At 44.9% G+C, this 19351-nt stretch overlaps 1 protein-coding gene across 1 annotated transcript in view; it reads right to left on the bottom strand.

The window, feature by feature from the left end:
- Window positions 1–4293: 4293 nt before the first annotated feature.
- Hsd17b2 (hydroxysteroid 17-beta dehydrogenase 2) overlaps window positions 4294–19351 on the bottom strand; it is a 68613-nt gene continuing 53555 nt past the window's right edge. Inside the window, exons 4-5 of the mRNA XM_052729790.1 lie at window positions 11023–11160; window positions 4294–4634 (exon numbers count right to left, since the gene is read on the bottom strand). Of these exons, the coding sequence (XP_052585750.1) occupies window positions 4294–4634; window positions 11023–11160 (479 nt within the window). The remainder of the gene's footprint in view (window positions 4635–11022; window positions 11161–19351) is intronic.

Genomic DNA, 19351 nt, shown 5'->3' on the forward strand with positions numbered 1-19351 from the left:
TCCTGCTATACTCATAGACCAGTGCTTTGTCTGGTTTCATCAGAGAGGCTTCCTTAGCAGCAGATGGAGCTGGTGTAGAGACCCACAGCCAGACATTATGTGGAAAGATAGAGAGTCTAAATCAGAGGTCTCCGTCGAGTCCCTCCCCTTGGAGCTCAGGGAACCCTGTGGAAGAGGAGGCAGAGGATTCTGGGAGTCAGAGGGGATGGAGGACACCAGGAGAACACAGCCCATTGAATCAACTAAGCAGGGTGCATATAGGCTCATAGAGACTGAAGTGGCAATCTTGGTGGTTTTGTGAGACTTCTAACTTTAGGAGTGCATTTGTCTCTGACTCTTTTGCCTGCTCTTGGGACTCTTTTCCTCCTGTTGGTTGCCTTGTCCAGCATTGGTGATTGGTGTGAGGACTCTCGCCTTGCTTTATTGTATTTTGTTCTGTTGTGTTTGGTTGTTGTCTCTTGAAGGCCTGCTCTTTTCTGATGGGAGACAGAGGGGGCATAGCTCCATGAAAGGGAGGAGGGGGAGCTGGGAGGAGTGGAGGGAGGGGAAATTGTGGTCAGGATGTATTGTATAAGAGAAGAATCTATTTTCAACACACACACATATAAAGAAAATGTTGTGTGATGATGTTAACAATAGTAATGATGGTGATGGTAATGCGAATGGTGGTGGTGATAGTGATGATAATTGTAATGGTGGTGGTTTTGTGGTAGCAATAATAATGATGATAGTGGCAGTGTTGGTCATGGTGATACCATGTGCTGTGCTAAGTAGCCAATCACTGCTTGTTGCTGTTCTTGCAAATGACTAAGACGTAGTTCTGGTTTCCCGCCATCTTTTCTTTGGGAGTCTTTCTGACTCCATCATCCTGTCGTCCTTTCTGACATTCTGTCACCAATCCTGGAAGACCGACTTGAAAAGCTGAATGGACAGGACTCCATGTCTCCCAGGACCAAGCAGGGAGCTCTAGTGTCACTGCGGGAAACTGTCACTCTCACTCTTCATGTCACTCGTAGGCATTCCTAGCTCTGCAAGGCCGTAGGACTGTTGCTATGTCTGAGTCATATAGGCTGGTGAGTCGAGACAGGCAGAATTCAGAATTTAGACCTTGTGGCTGTTTGTTTGTTTTTTGAGACAGGGTTTCTCTGTGTAGCTTTGGAGCCTGTCCTAGAACTTGATCTTGTAGACCAGGCTGGCCTTGAACTCACAGAGATCTGCCTGCCTCTGCCTCCTGAGTCCTGGGATTAAAGGCGTGCACCACCACAGCCTGGCACCTTGTGGCTTTTATAGTTGGAGAAATGGCATTGTTTTCCACTAAGATCTCACACCTAGATCGTAACCTCCAAATAGGGAGGTTAATTGATGCTAGGCATCCCTATACCTCTGCTCTGTGTGTGTGTGTGTGTGTGTGTGTGTGTGTGTGTGTGTGTGTGTGTCCGTCCAACATAACAATGTAGTAGCATTTATTGGCCAGGCCTTTTTTTTTGGCCTGGTCCATTTTTTTTTCACTATATGTATTCAAGATTCAAGATTCAAAGTGTGCATCGTAAGTCCATCAATGAAATTTTTTGGCCAAGCACTTAAATATTAGCAAAAAACAAAAACAACAACAACAAAAACTACAACAAACAAACAAAAACCATACACAGGCCAAAATGTAGCACGTTTCAACTTAGAGCCTTCTCTGTATGGAAGTCTCTGCCTCAGGTCACCAGGGAGGAGATCACAGGGAGGAGAGCACAGGCAAGAGAGCACAGGGCAGGGCCAAAGAGGGGGTTAATCACACCCAGCAATGGCACACTCTGTTACTAAAAGAAGAGGAAGAACAAAGACTGCAGCTAAAGAAAAATCTCTCTGTAAATCTCCCAGGGACATTCCCTGGAACTGAAGCACCCCACCACACAGGTGGACCTTGGAGAGAACAGGTCACTTCGGACAAAAGCCATGAGCTGCTTGCTGGTCTTCCAGAGATGGTAGCTCCAATTCTCCATTCAGTCACCTCTACTCTTTGAAATATGATAAAAAAAGCTGATGATCCAGGACATGTGAGACAAAACACAATTTATACTGTTACCCTAGTCGCTCTGATCCCAAAATCCAGACCTTGAGTGACTGGCTGAAATTTGGGGGTCTATTGTGGGAATCATCAATTTTTTGACTTGTTTTAGGGGAAATAAAAGATTTCTTTTAAAATGTTACTGCTCGCTGGCTTGTGCCTGGTCACCGGAGAGCCCCATACAGTTATGCAAAGAGATTAAGTTGTTTTAATGCCAATACACTATTCATCCTGCAGTGCCTGAATCAAGGAGTATTTTTGATGTGGGAGTCATCGTTCAATTAATGCATTTTAGGTGTAGATCATAACTTTTTCCTCAAAGATGCTAACAACTACCCGAGTCCTTAGCAAATATAATCTATCTGGTACTGGCTAATTTTGTCATAACCCTGATGGCTGCTTATCAGAGTGGTGGCTACTTAAGGTTGGGGTTGCTGTGGCAGTTTATTTATTTTTACTTTGAGATGGGTCTCATGTATCCCACACTGACTTCAAAAGTCACTATGTAGCCAAGAAGCCAAGGATGGCCTCAAACTGCTCATCTTCCTGCCTCTGCCTCCTTCACAGTGGTTGCTGCCCATAGCCCCAGCTACTCAAGAGTCTGAGGCAAGATGATCACTTGAGCCTTGGAGGTGGAAACTAGTCTGGGTGACGTAACAAGATTCTGTCTCAAAATACGAATAACTTCATGAGGCTACAACTGCTATCAATGGTGGTTCTCTGGAGCTTTCTGGAAAGGGGTCACCATTCTAGATCCCAAGAACATTTGCGATTCAAGGGAAGAGGTCAAGGTAACATTAAGAGGAACTATGAGAAGTTGATTCCAAGTCTTGTTGATGATTCAGGTAGTTGCGACTCCCTGGTGGAAGTTACTGAAGACATGGTGGAATGCAAGAAGGCTTGATTAGGGCAGGAGCCTGAGGACTCCACGGGGTGGCTGCCCTTGGTGAACACTGACACCTGCTAAGAGTTTGCTTTCTACGGGTAAGCAAAGGAAACAGCTTCTTAGACAGCATGTCCTCCTGACAAGGATGCTGTGAGCGCTGTGAAATGACGAAGAATAGAAGATAACTGACAGAGATGGGCAGGATAGACTTCAATTTGGAAAGTAGTTCTCCAATGAGTAAAATGCCTTCAATGAGCAACACGTGTGGCAGAGAGCTCTGCCGTGGAAAGCAGAAGCGAGCCGCGGCACAAACTCCTCTGTTCCTTTCGATGGCAGGAGCTGAAGAGATACCTCAGTGACAAGTGCACAGTATGAGGACACGAGTTCAGGTCCTAACATCCACATAAAAAACTGGCTGTGACCCCAAGCTCCAGGTTCAGTGAGAGACCTTGCCTCAAGGGAATAAGGCAGAGAGTGATACAGCAAGACACTGGGTATCTTCTTCTGGTCCCTATGCACCTGTACACACACATGCACACACTGTCTCTGTGTCTTCTCTCTCTCTCTGTCTCTGTCTCTGTCTCTGTCTCTGTGTCTCTCTGTGTGTGTCTCTCTCTCTGTCTCTCTCTCTTTCTGTCTCTGTCTCTGTCTCTCTCTCTCTCTCTCACACACACACACACACACACACACACACACACACACACACACACACTTTCAAGCAGGGCATGGTGACTGCATGAAGAAGGTAGAGGCAGGAAGATCAGAAGTTTGAGGCCATCCTTGGCTTCTTGGCTACATAGTGACTTTTGAAGTCAGTGTGGGATACATGAGACCCATCTCAAAGTAAAAATAAATAAATAAAAAAACTGCCACAGCAACCCCAACCTTAAGTAGCCACCACCCTGACAAGCAGCCATCAGCGTTATGGCAAAACTAGCCAGTACCAGAAAGGCTATATTTGCTGAAGACTCGGGTAGTTGTTAGCATCTTTGAGGAAGAAGTTATGATCTATTTGGGTAGATCCCATTGATTTGTTGAGACATAACACTAGTGTACACTTAATAGAGTTCAGTATGGTGTAAACACACTTCTTATATGTGCTGGTCTTGGTTTATGGGTATAGTCATGGCCCTGAGGTGGTCTAGAACTGAATGTCCAGCCTCTGGGTGGTATGAGGTCTCAGTAGCACTCTCTATGGTGCCCCCTGCTACTCTCCAGCCCTCTTGCCACTATGTCAAAAGGAACCAACACATTTCAAAATGAGAATTTGAGGTAGAAAATGAGTTTAATAAGAGGGTTCCCTTTCATTCTAAGAACATGACATTTCCTACCCCACTGGGGCCTTGATCTTCTAACTCGATGTTTTTAGAGCTCTTGGTATCTGTTTTGGAACAAAACATTTTTGCGAAATATAGTCCAATAAGCTGGTCGGGGAATAGGAGGAGAAGCAGATCCACAGGTAAGTCAGTCTCCCTGGGGCATAAAAGGAAGAGGGGTTCCTGGCAGAAATGGCATGCTGGATGTCCCGCAGCACAGGGGTGATGTCTGAGCAGGACCTGTCTTTCATGATTTGGAGCAAGTTCTTCTGTGTATGGACATAGTCCTGGCCATAGTCATCCTGTGTCTCCTGGGGAAGGTGGTCCAGGATTTCCTTCTCCATCTTATCCCAAGTGTCAGGTGGGCCTGTGATGTCTGGAACACAAGAAGTAAGGAATAGTGAGATCCTGGGAAGGCCAGGATGAACTGAGGAGGCAAGGGATTATGGACTAGCCTCTGCTGGGAAAGATGGGTGCTTGTCAATGCTCTTTTAAAAGTCAATTTTCTTTCTTTTTTTTTTTTTGAGATTATAATCACATCCTTTCTCTTTTCCCTTGCCTCCCTCTAAGTCTTCCCATATGCCCGTGCTTTCTCTGTTTCAAATTCATAGCCTCTTTTTACATTAATCACTATTAAAGGCATATGTGTGTGTGTGTGTGTGTGTGTGTGTGTGTGTGTGTGTGTGTGTGTGTGTATTCCTACATATAATCTTCTGAGTCTGTATAATGCTACTCATATGTATGCTTTCAGGGCTGACCATTTAGACATGGCAGAGTGGATGGGGAAAGCCCCCTGGTCCTCAGCCCTACACAAAGAACTCCAGCTAACTAAGGAATGCTGAGGGTGGGACAGAGAGTGTTTTCCAGAGAAGAGCACACAATGGACCATTTGAAACCAAATAGCTCTGTACACTCCTTATACAATGTGTACTTCATAACATTGCTGATTGTCATTTTTAAACCTACACATGAGGCTGGAGAAATGACTCAACGGTTAAGAGTACTTGCTGCTTTTGTAGATGACCCTGGTTTGGTTCCCAGCACCCACACCAGGTGACTCACAGCTGCCTAGAACTCTATATTTAGGGCATCTGGCACCCTCTTCTGACCTCCACAGGCACCTACGTACATGGGGAGTGCATACAAACACTCAGGCACACACACGTATATATAAAATAAGTCCTTTAAACTTAAAAATGGATAAAGATGGATGGTTAGAATTTTCACAAACTGAATAGCCCAAGTATTGAGCAACTAGACCAAAAATAGAGCAGCACTCTCCCCAAATCCCCTCTTAGCCCCTTCTCAAGCTACCACTGTCCTTGCTAACAGGATAGGCTCATTCTACCTGTTTTGAACACTTACTCTTTGGTGCCAGCCTTTTTACTCAGCATTGTGTGTGTGTGTGTGTGTGTGTGTGTGTGTGTGTGTGTGTGTGTGTGTGTATGATATGCATGCACGTGTTATATGCCCACTCTCTTTGTTGCATAAATCTCCATAGAATAACTATTGAAAAACTTGTGGACCTGATAGAGATCTCAATGGAACTTGGTGTTCTTTTCCTGTTTGCAACTCTTACAGCTATGACTGTCTCAAATATTTCAGCACATGTATTTTGATGGCAATTATGTGTGTAGAACACAATGTCTAGAATGTAACAACGAATATATGATCTGTTCTGTGTGCCTAAATATGTCAATACATCCTACACACAGCATGCACATATAACTTATTAAGTATACAAAAAGTACCTATTTCTGTATTGAAAATTTAGTGTGCAGCTTAAAATACCTTCTGTGTGTAATTTTAAACATTAAATATGTCTTAATATAATTTCAATGTATGTTTGAATTTTATTATATAAGTGAAATGATTAAATAGAAATGTATTTTAACAAGGTCTGCTTATTATATGAAATTAAAAAATATACATTTACTTTAAAACATAACAACGTCTGCTTATTTCATAAGTGAGTACCAAGGAGATGTGAGCATCTTTAAAATCAATCTCCTTTGATGAAACTAACAATTCCTCCTTGTTCATATACCTGTGCACACAGAAGCCTGCATTTTCTTTTATCAGGAAGGAACAAAAAAAAAAAGGTGGTATTCAGATCTTTCCTGTTCAAAAGCTATGGATCTGAGCTGTGGTTTGAAGCACAGCAGTAGGCTTTGTGCTGAGCAGCTGCCAGCCAGCCACTTTCCAGTCACAGTCTTGCCAGGCAGCCTTTGCTGGGGTTCGCCACTGCAATGCTGCAGTCCACAGACTCGTAGCACATACCCTGCTGTACGTGGGCTTTGGGTCCCCCCAAAATGCAGATAGCTAGTTTAAAAAAATGAGCATTTTTAAACTTTTAATAGCTACCACCAGATTATCCCTCAAAAACACCATGGCCCCCATTCTCTGTCCTGCATGGATGCCAGGGTTGGTTGGCTGGCTGTGACATGCACCTTCATTTGCTCCTGTATGAGTGCCTATACGAAGTGCTGTACCCCAAAGTCCAGTGATGCTGGGGGACTATAAGCAAACATCCAGTGGCCCATTTCTCTTCATGAAGGCACAGCACTACAGGTAGAGAAATAATTACCCAACAATTAATTGAGAGGTTTAGCCTTGCAAGACACTCTGGCTTGCGTGTAATGTCCCTCCTGGCACCTCCCTCTAACCCCTGATCTCAAAAGCTAGAGAATTTCTCTCTCTCTCTCTCCACTTCAGTGACTTGTAAAAGTTATATTCATTTATATACATATGTGTATGTATATCTGCCTATCTGAATGCTGCGTAGTAGGATGAGATGACCCAAAGTGTTTACGCGAAAGCCAGAGGGCAACTTTCAGAATCAGATCTCTTTTTCCCACCATGTGAGTCCTGGGGCTTGAACTCAGTTCATCAGGCGTCAAGTGGCCTTCCTCACCGATTCATCTCTCCCGCTATTCATGAACTGACCACATTTAAGAATACACTGATTGGAGCCTCTAGCTGCTCCCCCCACCCCCGCCAGTGACAAAGCCACCAGCCTGTTGTCAACCACCATCTATTACTTTAGGCGCACATAACCCACCCATCCCCTGGCACTTTGGAGTAACACATAACCTGTCAATCTAACCTGAATCAAAATCCCACCTTTGTTTCGTATCTGCTCGGTGGCTGGGAAAGTCCTTAACTTGAACATTGATTTTTCTCATTACCAAAAAAAAAAAAAAAATATGGAAATATTCTGTTGCCTCCTTCGTAGATGAGAACTGAGCGAAACAGTGCAGGAAGCTAGCATGTTTGATGTGTGCTAGGCATGAAACACCTTGGCTATTTTTATTGTAGGACAATTGGGAAAAACAAGATCTGTGTCCTCGTCCGTTTTTTCGAAGCTCGACACTGATTTTTTTGTAAGGTCCTTCCTTGCCTCCACCTTCAGTTAGATGAAAGCACAGGGCGTTGTTCTCTAGCCTGCCCTCTGTCTGCCAGCTGACAGCCTGGTACGAAAGACAAGACCAGACAGAGGCACTGGAGATCTGTCCTCAAACTCCTCATCATCACTGTTGTACCAGGAGCCTGCACTAGGACATATTACCCACCTTGCCTTGGGGCATCCTCACCTGGAGAACGTCAATTAATCTTAAAATCTTAAAAGTTCTTATTAATAAAATCAAATCTGAGCCAGGTATTGGGGTGAACTGGAAGATCAGAGAACCAGAACAAGCCACAGCTAACCTCACCTGGTCAACTTCTCAGCTGGTCTTGTTTCCTCAGACCGGAAGCCTCTGTGTCCTCATCCAGAATGGGTCTCAGCTGAACTGTGCTGCTAGAAGCCCGAAAGCTTAACCAGCCAAATGCTTCTAGTTTCTGGTCCTCACGCCTTACATACCTTTCTGCTTTCTACTACCACTCCCTGGGATTAAAGGCTCGCTTTCTGGGATTAAAGGCGTGTGTTACCACCATGCCTGACCGTTTCCAATGTGACCTTGAACTCACAGAGATCCAGAGGGATTTCTACCTCTGGAGTGCTAGGATTAAAGGCGTGAGTGCCACCATTTTCTAGCCTTTGTATCTAGTGGCTGTTCTGTTTCTGACCCCAGATAAGTTTATTAGGGTGCACAATATTTCAGGGAACACAATACCACCACAAAGTCTGCCCTGTAGATAATAAAGAACTAGAAGTTCCCAATAGAACCATTACATTTTAAAGCTTTTTTTGTTTTGTTTTTTTGGTTTTGGTTTTTTGAGACAGTGTTTCTCTGTGTAACAATCCTTCACCACCACCCATTGTAAGATGAGGAGGTGGGTACCTTTTGGAATAGGGAGAGGATTGGATGGAAAGGCTTGTAAAGGGGCTTCTGGGTGCTGGTTTCATTGTTGATCTTAGTACGTGAGTGCTTGTGTTAAGTTGTTAAACGGTGAGTGTCATACCTTTCCCTATGTCTATGATATAGTTCTTCATGGAAACAGTAAGATCAACTACCCCAAGCATGTGTGGGAGCAGGTGGTGATGTGCCTGCTAAGAGCACATCCCCAGAAATGTCAGCAGCAAGACCTCCCTGAGTCCCTTAAAGTGTAACTTAACACCAGCTTGCTCCCTTTTCCAAAGGGAGCCTTATGTGGATATGCTGGAATTTTCCTTTGGCTCATGAGCCTAACCTAATCCTTGATCCTACTGCCAGGTGTCAAAGTCCAGTTTAGGAACAGCGAGTTGGCTCAGTAGGAAATGACACTGGGCACCAAGTCTGACAACCTGAGTTTGATCTCCAGGAATCACATGGTGGGAGGAGAAAACCAGTTCCCAAAAGTTGTCCTCTGATCTCCATGCACATGCCATAACGTGTGGGCACCCACACATACATACATGCACAAAAAAATAAAAATAAAGAAATGTACAAAATAAAAGTGCGGTGCAGCATCTTCTTGGTCCACCAGCTCCCAGCTGGCTTTGCCCTCTAGAATCCCCTTCTTTCCCTTCCAGTCCAGATTTTCTCCTTCTTCTCAATCAACTTCCCCCAATTCTCCTCCCTGCTGGGGAGTTTGGAGTAGAAACCCATCCACAGACGTCATCTTCTCTCCCATCTCTATTACCCTGATCCCCCTTCTCAGCATATACGGCTAATGTTCCTTTTTATGTTCTTTAATGGTTCCTGAGCCTCCTCCACAGCCCGGTGAGGATCCCATCTGTCAAGTGCTTCTGGTCAAAGGTTCAGTTTTTCTTTAGATTTTATCTCGTGCATTTGGCCTGACACTGACACCTTTAGGGTTTATTCTTCAGTGGTTAGCAATACCTTCCAGTTTGTGAGCTTTATTAGACTTCCTTCTCACACCCTCACTAACATGACCAATTAAACGTTTTATGGTCCAGGAAAAAAAAAGGGATGAACCGTCTGTCTCCTCCCAGAGTTCAGAAATTCAAGGAGAGGATGGGCAAAGACAACATCTCCCAGGATGGAAGGAAGTGGTCCTGTTCTCTAAAGGAGAGGAGAGAAATGCTGCTTTCAAAACATAAAGAAGAAAGCCCTCTTGTAGGGAGGGAAGGGTTCTGGTGTTACCCAGCACATCCGTTCAGTTTGTTTGTGAGCAATCTCTAAGTCTAAATGAATAAAACCCAGCAAGAAGCTGATGGACACCATGTTGGAAGTGGGGTTTAGGTGGCTCAGGAAAATCAGGAAGAGTCCATTGGGGTCATTTCTGAGCCGTGCTCTCACAGAGCAAATAAATAGGGCATGGAGGAGGGGGACATGGGGAAGTTGATGTTCTGAGTGGGCATCAGGGGAGCTAGTTTTGTACCCAGCACGGCCTCTGCTTGCTTACAGCTTCTGAACCCTTTCATCCACTTCCAGGAAGGAAGCCCAGAAAGGAATCACCCACAGAAGGCATTTGCCTCTCAAAGGTTAGATGAGCTCACCTTCCCACTGAGCATGTAGTAACTCTCTCCAAACTCCTGCACTAAGAGGCTGACCATACTCCAGCCCAACATTAGCAGTACCAGGCCCTATTTTAGAAAGACACGAGCCCTCCCAAATACCTTTGTGACAAGGCTCACTGCTGCCAGGAGAACTCACTATTGTCCTATCAAACAGACCCCTGATGGTGGCTCTTGGCTTCTCTTAGTTGGAGCATTTACTCAAAAGGTTGTTCAATTGTGTGTGTATGTGTGTCCCCTGCAACTCAAGGCCCTGGGAGCTTGCCCCTTTGAGGAATCCTCTAGAAGGATGAGTCCTATCTCCCAGCTTCTGTGGAGGGATGGAGACCTAACATCATCCCCTTTACACTGAGCAAGCCTTTGTCCTTTTGTATTTGTCTGGCTCGGCTGAGCCTTGCTCTCTCTGCTCCCTTAGCTCCATTTAACCATCCAAGGCAGGGTTGGAGAGATGGCTCAGCAGTTAAGAGTGCTTGCTGCTACTGCCCAGGGTCAGAGTTCAGTTTTCAGCTTTCACATAGGGTGGTTCACAACTGCCTGTAACTTCAGCTCCAGGGGACCCAACATCCTCTTCTGGCCTCCCCAGGCACCTGCACACATGTGCATGCACACACAAGCAGACACACATTCACACACATAAATAAAAATAAATTAAAAATAAAATACTTGAAACACCCAAATGACATCTACACAGTCAGCTTAGGACTTAGCTCTTACTGAATAAAATAAGTTGTCATGACTAATCCCTGGCTGTGCTCATCTCTGACAACCCTGGAGGGTTCAATGCATGTCATAACTGACCAAGAGGAATGTCAGGGTCCCTTTCCAGGGGACCACTACAGAGCTCTTGGGCTCAGGTACCTACTTGTTTTGAAACCTCCAGGTTGGATGGTAACAACTTTGACTCCCCATCTGGAGACCTCTTGTCTGATGATTGATGAAAACATGGTCAAAGCTGCCTTCGTGGAGCAGTAGGCTGCCATCATTTGTACTGGGACCTTAGCTGTGGGAATAAGGGGAGAAAAAAATTAGGTTTGACATTGTCATTCATTCATCCAATAAAGCACCTGACTGTACACCAGGGACTGATGTCAGCAGTGATCAAGCCAGGCAAAGGTATGCCAGGTCCTGCTGAATCCTGGTGAGTTCACATTCTAGGTCACTCCCGTTGCTCAGGTGTATTCATTTCTAAAAGGAATCTGATTGATTTAGGATCGACCAGCATCTACTCACCAGCTCATGCCCTTCAGCTTTAGCGGCCACCTATGGTATCACTTTGGGGGCTTGGATGGGGCTCACACTTCAGCCCACCTTGGCAATATCCAACAAATTAGACTCAATGCTAGTTGCAGCAAGGAGCAACATATGCCTGAGCATTTCTGTAATGAGCACGAGAAATATCTTAGTCTGTGGTGGAACACATGTTCATTGCCCTGCCTACATCACAGTTAGCTTAGTACATGGAGCCTTGAGCTGGGCCAGGTCGCAGGCAAGGAGGGAACTTTAGAAAGGACACTCAAAGGAGACAAGAAAGTGTGAGTTACGTGACTGGAATAATGGGCTCTGAAGGTATGATTAAGAGGAAATGACCACCAGGTAAGCATGTTCAAGACTAGCATGAGACTGAAGGAGCTAGAGAGGTGGCTCAGTTGACAAAGTGCTTGTCACACAAGCATGGGAACCTGAATTCAGATCCCAGCACACATGTAAAATCCAAGTGGTGTGAGTCTATCCTTCAGCACTGGAGAAGCAGGGACAGCCAGATCCCTAGAACTCATTGTCTAGCCAGCCTAGGGTAGCTGCTGAGCTCCAGGCTCAATAAAAGACCCTGTCTCAAAATAAATAAATAAATAAATAAAAATAAGGTAGAATACTCAAAGGAGAACCCTAACATCAAACTCCTCATGCACATGCACAGATACACACATTCATGTGACCATGCACATGCACACATACCACACATACATGTACACACACAAATAATAACAACAAAAATAATGAATAAACAAAGTGAAATGGGCCCTAAGTCCACTCATGGGTATTTTTATAAGAAAGCAAAGGACTGGACACAGAGGCACAGAAGGGGAAGCCGTGGGAAGACACAGCGCAGGGGTCTGCTGTGGTCTGCTGGGAGAAGCCCGGGACATCTACAGCCACCAGAAAATGGGAGAGGTGAGGTTAAACTCTGTTTGAGAAGAGACTTTGGAAGATGCAGTCCTCCTAAGTCTGTGACTTGTGGCCTCCAGAACCATGAAAGAACAAACTTCTGTAGTCTTAAGCCACTTGGTTTGTTCCAGGAAACTGACCTAGGTACATTCTAGATGGGAAAAATGGCATTGAGAAAGGATGGAAACATCCATGTCTCATAGCACTAAGGAATACCTGAGAAAGCAGGACCTGGAACATGGCCTCTAGTATTATGAAGGATTCCCCTGGCCAAAGAAGATCCACTTGATGAATGGCTAAAGTGATGCATCCATACAGAAGAATACAACTCAGCCACTAAATCTATGAACTTAATATGTACAGCTACAGGAGGGTCTCAAAGTAATTACAGCGGGTGAAAGAGCCAAACAAAATTGAGTGTGTGCTCTTTCTTATGACTGCATTTATGTAAAATTCTAAAAAAAAAATGCAAACCAATCTATATAATGAGAGACACATATCAAGGGTCATATGCAAGATGGAAGAGTCCTGGAGAGATAGCTCAGCAGTTAAGAACACATAGTGTTCTTAGAGAATCTGAGTTTGGTTCCCAGCACATATGTCAGATAGTTCACAATCACCTGTAATTACAGCTCCAGGGACTCTGATGCCCTCTTCTGACCTCTGTGGGCATGGCACTCACATGCTCATATACATACACATTGACACACTCATGCTCATAATTAAAAATAAAAATAAAGTCTTCAACTGAAGCTCTAGACCCTAATAGGATTATTCTGTACTGCGCCCACATGAGAGATATGAACTATGAAGCTGCTCTTGGCTCCATTTTTGTGTCTAGAACCTTTTTTTAAGCTTTCTCAGGTTTTATGTGGATGTATGAACCCCACATTGGGCACCATATGCAAACGGTGCCAGAGCTTTTCTGCCCTGGCTACCTGTTCCCAAATACACAGCAGCCACTTCCCAAATTACCACACAGAGGCTATATCAATTATGAATGATTGGCTAATAGCTCAGGCTTATTACTAACTAGCTCTAACATTTAAGTTAACCCATTTCTATTCATCTATGTATTGCCATGTGGCCATGGCTTTACCAGTCCTCTGGCATCTTGCTTCTTGGGCGGCCCACCTACATCTCTCCTGACTCCACCCCTTTTCATCTGAGCCCTCAGTTTGATTGTTCCACCTAACGTTATCCTGCCTTGCATTGGTCAAACAGTTTTATTATTAAGCAATGACAGCAATACATATTCACAGCGTACAGAAGGATCATCCCAAAACAGACTTTATTTGGAGACAGGGACTTTGGAACATGATTAAGTCATAAGGATGGAGCCCTCATGGTGTGATCAGTGTCCCTTTAAAAAGAGACATCAGTAGTTTCACTTACGTTCTGTTTCTGTTTCTCTGTCTCTCTGCCTGTCTGTCTCTGTTTCTCTCTCTCTCTCTCTCTCTCTCTCTCTCTCTCTCTCTCTCTCTCTCTCTCTCTCGTGTGTGTGTGTGTGTGTGTGTGTGTGTGTGTGTGTGTGTGTGTGTCCATCCAGAATACAAGAACACATTAAGAAGGTAGTGTCTGCAACCTGGAAGACAGCCCTCACCAGCCCCTGACCCTACCAGCATCCTGACTTCAGACTTCAGCCTCCAGAACTGAAAGACAGAAATGTCTGCTGCTTGAGCCACCCTGGGATACTATGTGATGGCTGCTCAGGCAGACTAGTTCAGGATGAGGAGGAGCAAGGGAAAGGGATTCCAAGGGGAATCTTCTGAGCAGGTTGGTTGTAGTGCCAGTGCCATGGGAATGTGAGCATGTCTAAAGCTACCCGATTGCACACTTTAAATGCAAGCTGTCTAGTGTGCATCCATAGCATCTCAACTCTTCAGACTTAGAAAGAGAAACCACAGCACTACAATAGCCTGTGGATGCTTCAGCAAAATCCAGGGAAGGCTTCATGCCTATTTTCTTCTTCCCAAAGCTCCCAGGACATGCCCACAACTTTCCAGGAGGAACTCCTGGCTTATCTTCCTGGGTCCCCTGGTTGATCACCTGTGTCTCCTGGTTTACCTTTCTGTGTATTGGGAATCTCCAGCCCACTCCTCCCATTCCAGACCCCACCCATCAGAAAGCCCCCCAAGAGTCAGCTCCTCCCCAAGAGATACTCAAGACCAGGCCTACAGAGTATTTAAAACCCAGCCCTTAGACCTGCCAGGTAATTCCTCTCCAGTTTTCTTCCCCCGAGAGTTACCCAGGGATGCTTTGCTCATTAAACCTTGACTCTTATTTTGGCCTGATCTGATTTATTGCATCAGCAGAAAAACACAATATCAGGGTACAGAAACCTTTCACCATGTGTGTATCCTGGTTCTGATGATTTCTATCCTTCTGCAATACCCACCAACCAAACATGGATTTTCCAAATGTTTGTCAATATTTTTCAACTGACTCCTTTTCCTGGCCAAAGTCTCTTTTCTCCTTCTGGACAGACATGCACCACTGTGCGAGGACAGCTTCTTAGCTCTGAACCCCTGTGAGAATCCTACCTCTCTCCATACTTAAAGCTTTTAATAAGAGCACTTGAGACCACAATATACCCCTGTACCTAAGTTTAACACAAGACCACTCATTTTTAAAGGAGGCTTAAGTCACTAGCTCATGGTCTGCTGTGCTAGGATAGACCTTTGCTGGTGGATGGACTTTCATCATCCTCTTCCTGAACCTCCATATAACTGTCTTCACCTACAGAAGGAGGGAGTGCGGATTGTAAGTAAGGACTAGGGCACATTGGGACTAGAATATTTTTAAGCAATCTTAGTAGAGCTAGAGCTGGGATTTGAGCACAGGAAGTATTAGTTCCAGAATCCATATCTTAGCCTCTATCTGCTAACATGCCTACTGGTTGACCAACCTCCAGCATCCACAGAAATCATAAAAAGAAGAACATGCAGTTTAACCCCATGATCTGCAGTTGCCACACAGCTAAGAGCATGACTCTTTTCTGTGGGGAAGGGAGATTTTTCAAGACAGAATTTCTCTGGGAAGTCCTGGCTGTCCTAGAACTTGCTCTGTGGACTAGGCTGGCCTCAAACTCACAGAGATCCACCTGCCTCTGCCTCCCGAGTGCTGGGATTAAAGACATGCACCCACCACCTGACAAGAGTGTGACTCTTAAGCCACATTCTGTTCTTTGGACTTTTGCACCAACCAAAGGACACAGTTAGATGACAGATGCAATAATCATGTAAAAGAAGACAAAAATCACTTAAAAGATCAGCTGCTCACATGTGTTGAGAAAGGGAGCCAATTGCCTCAGAGCCTGTTTGAGGGCAGGTGATTGACGCACAGAGATGTACTCAGTTAAACCCCGGGGTCCTTCACTTCAAGTGATGTGGTCAAGCCTGCTGCTGTCAATTAGCCCGTCTGTTCTTAAGAAAGTAATGTATGTTTAGATGCCTCTGTCTTTGAACCCATAAACCAAGAATAGTGAAGCTGGGCAGACGGGTCAGTTAGTAAAGTGTTTGCCTTGAAAGCATGAGGGAGGGCCTGAGTTCCATCTCCAGCACCAATGTGGAGAGAGACAGACAGACAGAGGGGGGGTTAAAATGGTACAAGCTTGTACTCCCAGTGCTGGGGAGTCAGAGATAGGATGACACCCTGGGACTTGACTTGCTGGCCAGTCAACTCAGCTTACTTAGAGGGTTCCAGACCAATGAGAGACTTGGTCTTAAAAAAAATTTAAAAAAAAAGTAGACAATGCCTGAGGAATAATACCTAAGGTTGTCAAGGTTGTCCTCTGGCCTCACATACACTTGTATACATGAACACACCTCTCCCTCCCCTCTCTCTCTGCCCCTCTCTCATACACACACACACACACACACACACACACACACACACACACACACACACACACACACACACACACACACAAGAAAACTACTGACAGTACATGCACCTAAAGGGGTGATAAGAATTTAAATGACCAGCATAGTGCCAACACTGCACTAGCACCCTGCAAAGGCTTCCCATTTCTGGTACTACCCAACTTTTTCACATAATAGCTTCAGAGCCCACAAGGCTCTGTAGTGCAGTGTTTCTTGGACGTAAGTGTGCTTCAGAACCCTGGCAATGCTTGTTTGTCTCTAGGCCTGATAGGAATCCCCTGAACCTAATGAATCAGAATCTGCAGAACAGCCCTTTAAACCCCCCCCCCCCAACTGACTCCTTTGAATATTGAATCTTGAGGAGCTGCATTAGGGTTTTTGACATGTATTCCTGAAGAGGACCTTTCAAATGGATGTTCTGCCTTATGGATGGACTAGGTGATGGATTTGAATGAGGCCTATGTTGGAAATTTGATCCTCAATGGAACAGTGTTGGGAGGTGGAGTTGTGAGTGGTGATCAGGCCTGATGATGTAAGGCGACATATACACAGGATCCCAAAATGATTAGTCTTGATAGTCAACTTGATTCGATTGAGAACTTCCTAGTTTAATAAATGGATCAACATCATCTCAGGAATGAGTTCATTGCTGAAGAAGTGTTGGAGACTGACTCAGGACTGTTTGACCCAGGACTGTTATGTCTTGAGTTTTTCTGCTTCATGGAGTCTTGCAAAAACAGGGTGTCCTTGGCCTAACTGCAAAATGTACGTTTAGATAAACCACTTGGCATAAACTGTAATCAGCCAGCTGCAAAAGCCTGGGACCAAAGAAACACCCACCCTGACCACCCTGACTTCTTCTCAAAAATTTTCCACTCTCCTTTCCCTGCTCCCCGTCCCTGCCTGAAATCCTGCTTATAAGCTGCAACATACTGCCAATAAATGAGACCTTGACACGACTCAGACTGACTCTGTCTTTCCTTATGTGCCTGGTCTCCTTCTTCTCTCACCCCCATTGGCTTTCATGTGGTTCCCTCCTCGAGACCCTCGAATAACCTGACCTGCTGGACGGGTCAAAGAAGGTGTCCAGCATCTCTCTCTCTCTCTCTCTCTCTCTCTCTCTCTCTCTCTCTCTCTCTCTCTCTCTCTCTCTCCCTCGCTCCCTCTCCCAAATGATGATATATACAGATATTAACCATCTTCAAGCTAGGAAAAGAACTCTCACTGGCCACACTGATACTTGGATGTGGGACTTCCAGCCTCCGGAGCTGTAACTATATTTCTGTTATTTAAGTCACTTGGCCTGTGGTATTTCATGATGACAGCTAGGCTGACTAACACATCCTATTAACAGTATGACCTATTTTAGCCAACCACATACAGAACCATAGACTTCTTCCACTTCTCCTAAGGCCATGATAACAGACTTATTTAGTTACATGCCATAAGCATATTTCCCCCAAACAACCACCCCCCCGGTGTGTGTGTGTGTGTGTGTGTGTGTGTGTGTGTGTGTGTGTGTGTGTGTGTGTGTGTTGTGTATTTGTGTGTGTGTATTTGTATGTGTGTGTGTACGAGTGTTTGGGTGATAAGCATGGAGGTACTTTTGCACACACGTACATGTGTGTCTGGCGGCTTCCTCTATAACTTTTCACATTGTTTTTTGAGGCAGTGTCTCTCACTGACTGGCCAAGCTGGCTAGCCCACAAGTTCCAGTAATACCCCAGTGCTGGGGTCACTGTACACCATCATCTCTGCTTGTGTGTGGGTATCAGGGATCCAAACTCGGATACTTGTGCTTGCAACTGAACCAGTTCCTCAGCTCTACCATTTCTGCCTCTGTGACCCACTCAGTGACCTTGTCTTCTGTCCTAAGTCCTATGCTTGGCAAGTGAATAAACTGAGAATGTGAACTTGCCCATCCCTAGGAATAGTCTAGAAGCTACACTTGCCTGGTGCCCTTGGTAAGTTAGTAAAGTATCCTAAGGTCCTACTGGCCAGTTTTGATGTCCTTTGAGAATACATAAAGCCTCAGACATGCCACAGTCACAATGATCAATCCCTACATAAAGAGCCTATTTGCCAAAGATTTCTTTTTACTATTTTTAATTACATATGTCAGTCTGTGTGTAAGCCCGTGAACATGAGTACATGAGCCGGTGGAGGCCAGAGGGTCACTAGGGTTACAGGCAGTTGTGAGCTGATGTGGATACTGGGAACCTAACTTGTGTCCTCTGCAAGAGCAAAAGGAACTCTGAACTACCAACTCACCTCCCCAACCCCAGGAGCCTCATTTTATAGCTTGAAGCTAAGGTGTGATTATGTGGGAATTAAGGAAGAGATGAAACTTTTCAAATAAATTCCCTGGCAAGACAGCAGGGGGCAGAACACAGCAGCCCTTCCCAGAGGCTCCAAGGGAAAGGTTCCAAGGTCACTTAGTTTACTTACTCTCTGCTATCTCTCCCAGCTAGGGATACTTATCCCTAATCTCAGCAGAACACCGAAAGGTCTCTCTCACCTACATTCTGATGCTTCCAAGATGGGTTGAAGTTGACTCTGATAGCAAAGTCCATTCCTCTGGCCCTCTTTCCCAAGCTGAACTACAAACCCTTCCCATGAGCTCAGGAAATACAGGCTTGCTAATTCTCCTGAGGAAGCTCAGTAGAAACTTCAAATAGCATTTGATGGTCTCCTTGTCATTTGAAGGTCTCTGAAACTGTGACAAGCTGCTAGGTACCACACCAAAATCAAGGTCTAGAACCTTGTTCCGAAAAGAATGAGTGACAGAAGTAGCACCGGGGACTCAGAACTGCAAATTCTCAGGTCCCACTCTAGAACTACTAAGTCAGAAATATGAGAGTGGGACCCAAAATTGTCATCGTGACAAAACCCGTAACATAAACATAACATTACATAACACAAAACTAACTGTGGTGGTTTTTAAAGTCCATGATTCTGTAGCATTATACTCCACTTCTTAGTTGAGTGACACTCCTGGAATCCCCAAAGCCAGGTCTAATTATCTCCCTATAGAGCACATTTTTCCTTCATTCTGAAAGAAGGGATATACATTCACACGCCAATACTGCTTTGCTTGCTTTGGGTGATGTTTCAACCAAGATACCTTCCTAATTCCTGGCTTAG

Source organism: Peromyscus californicus, unplaced genomic scaffold, assembly GCF_007827085.1.
Source record: "Peromyscus californicus insignis strain IS unplaced genomic scaffold, ASM782708v3 Scaffold_8__1_contigs__length_139910024, whole genome shotgun sequence".
NCBI lineage: Eukaryota > Metazoa > Chordata > Mammalia > Rodentia > Cricetidae > Peromyscus > Peromyscus californicus.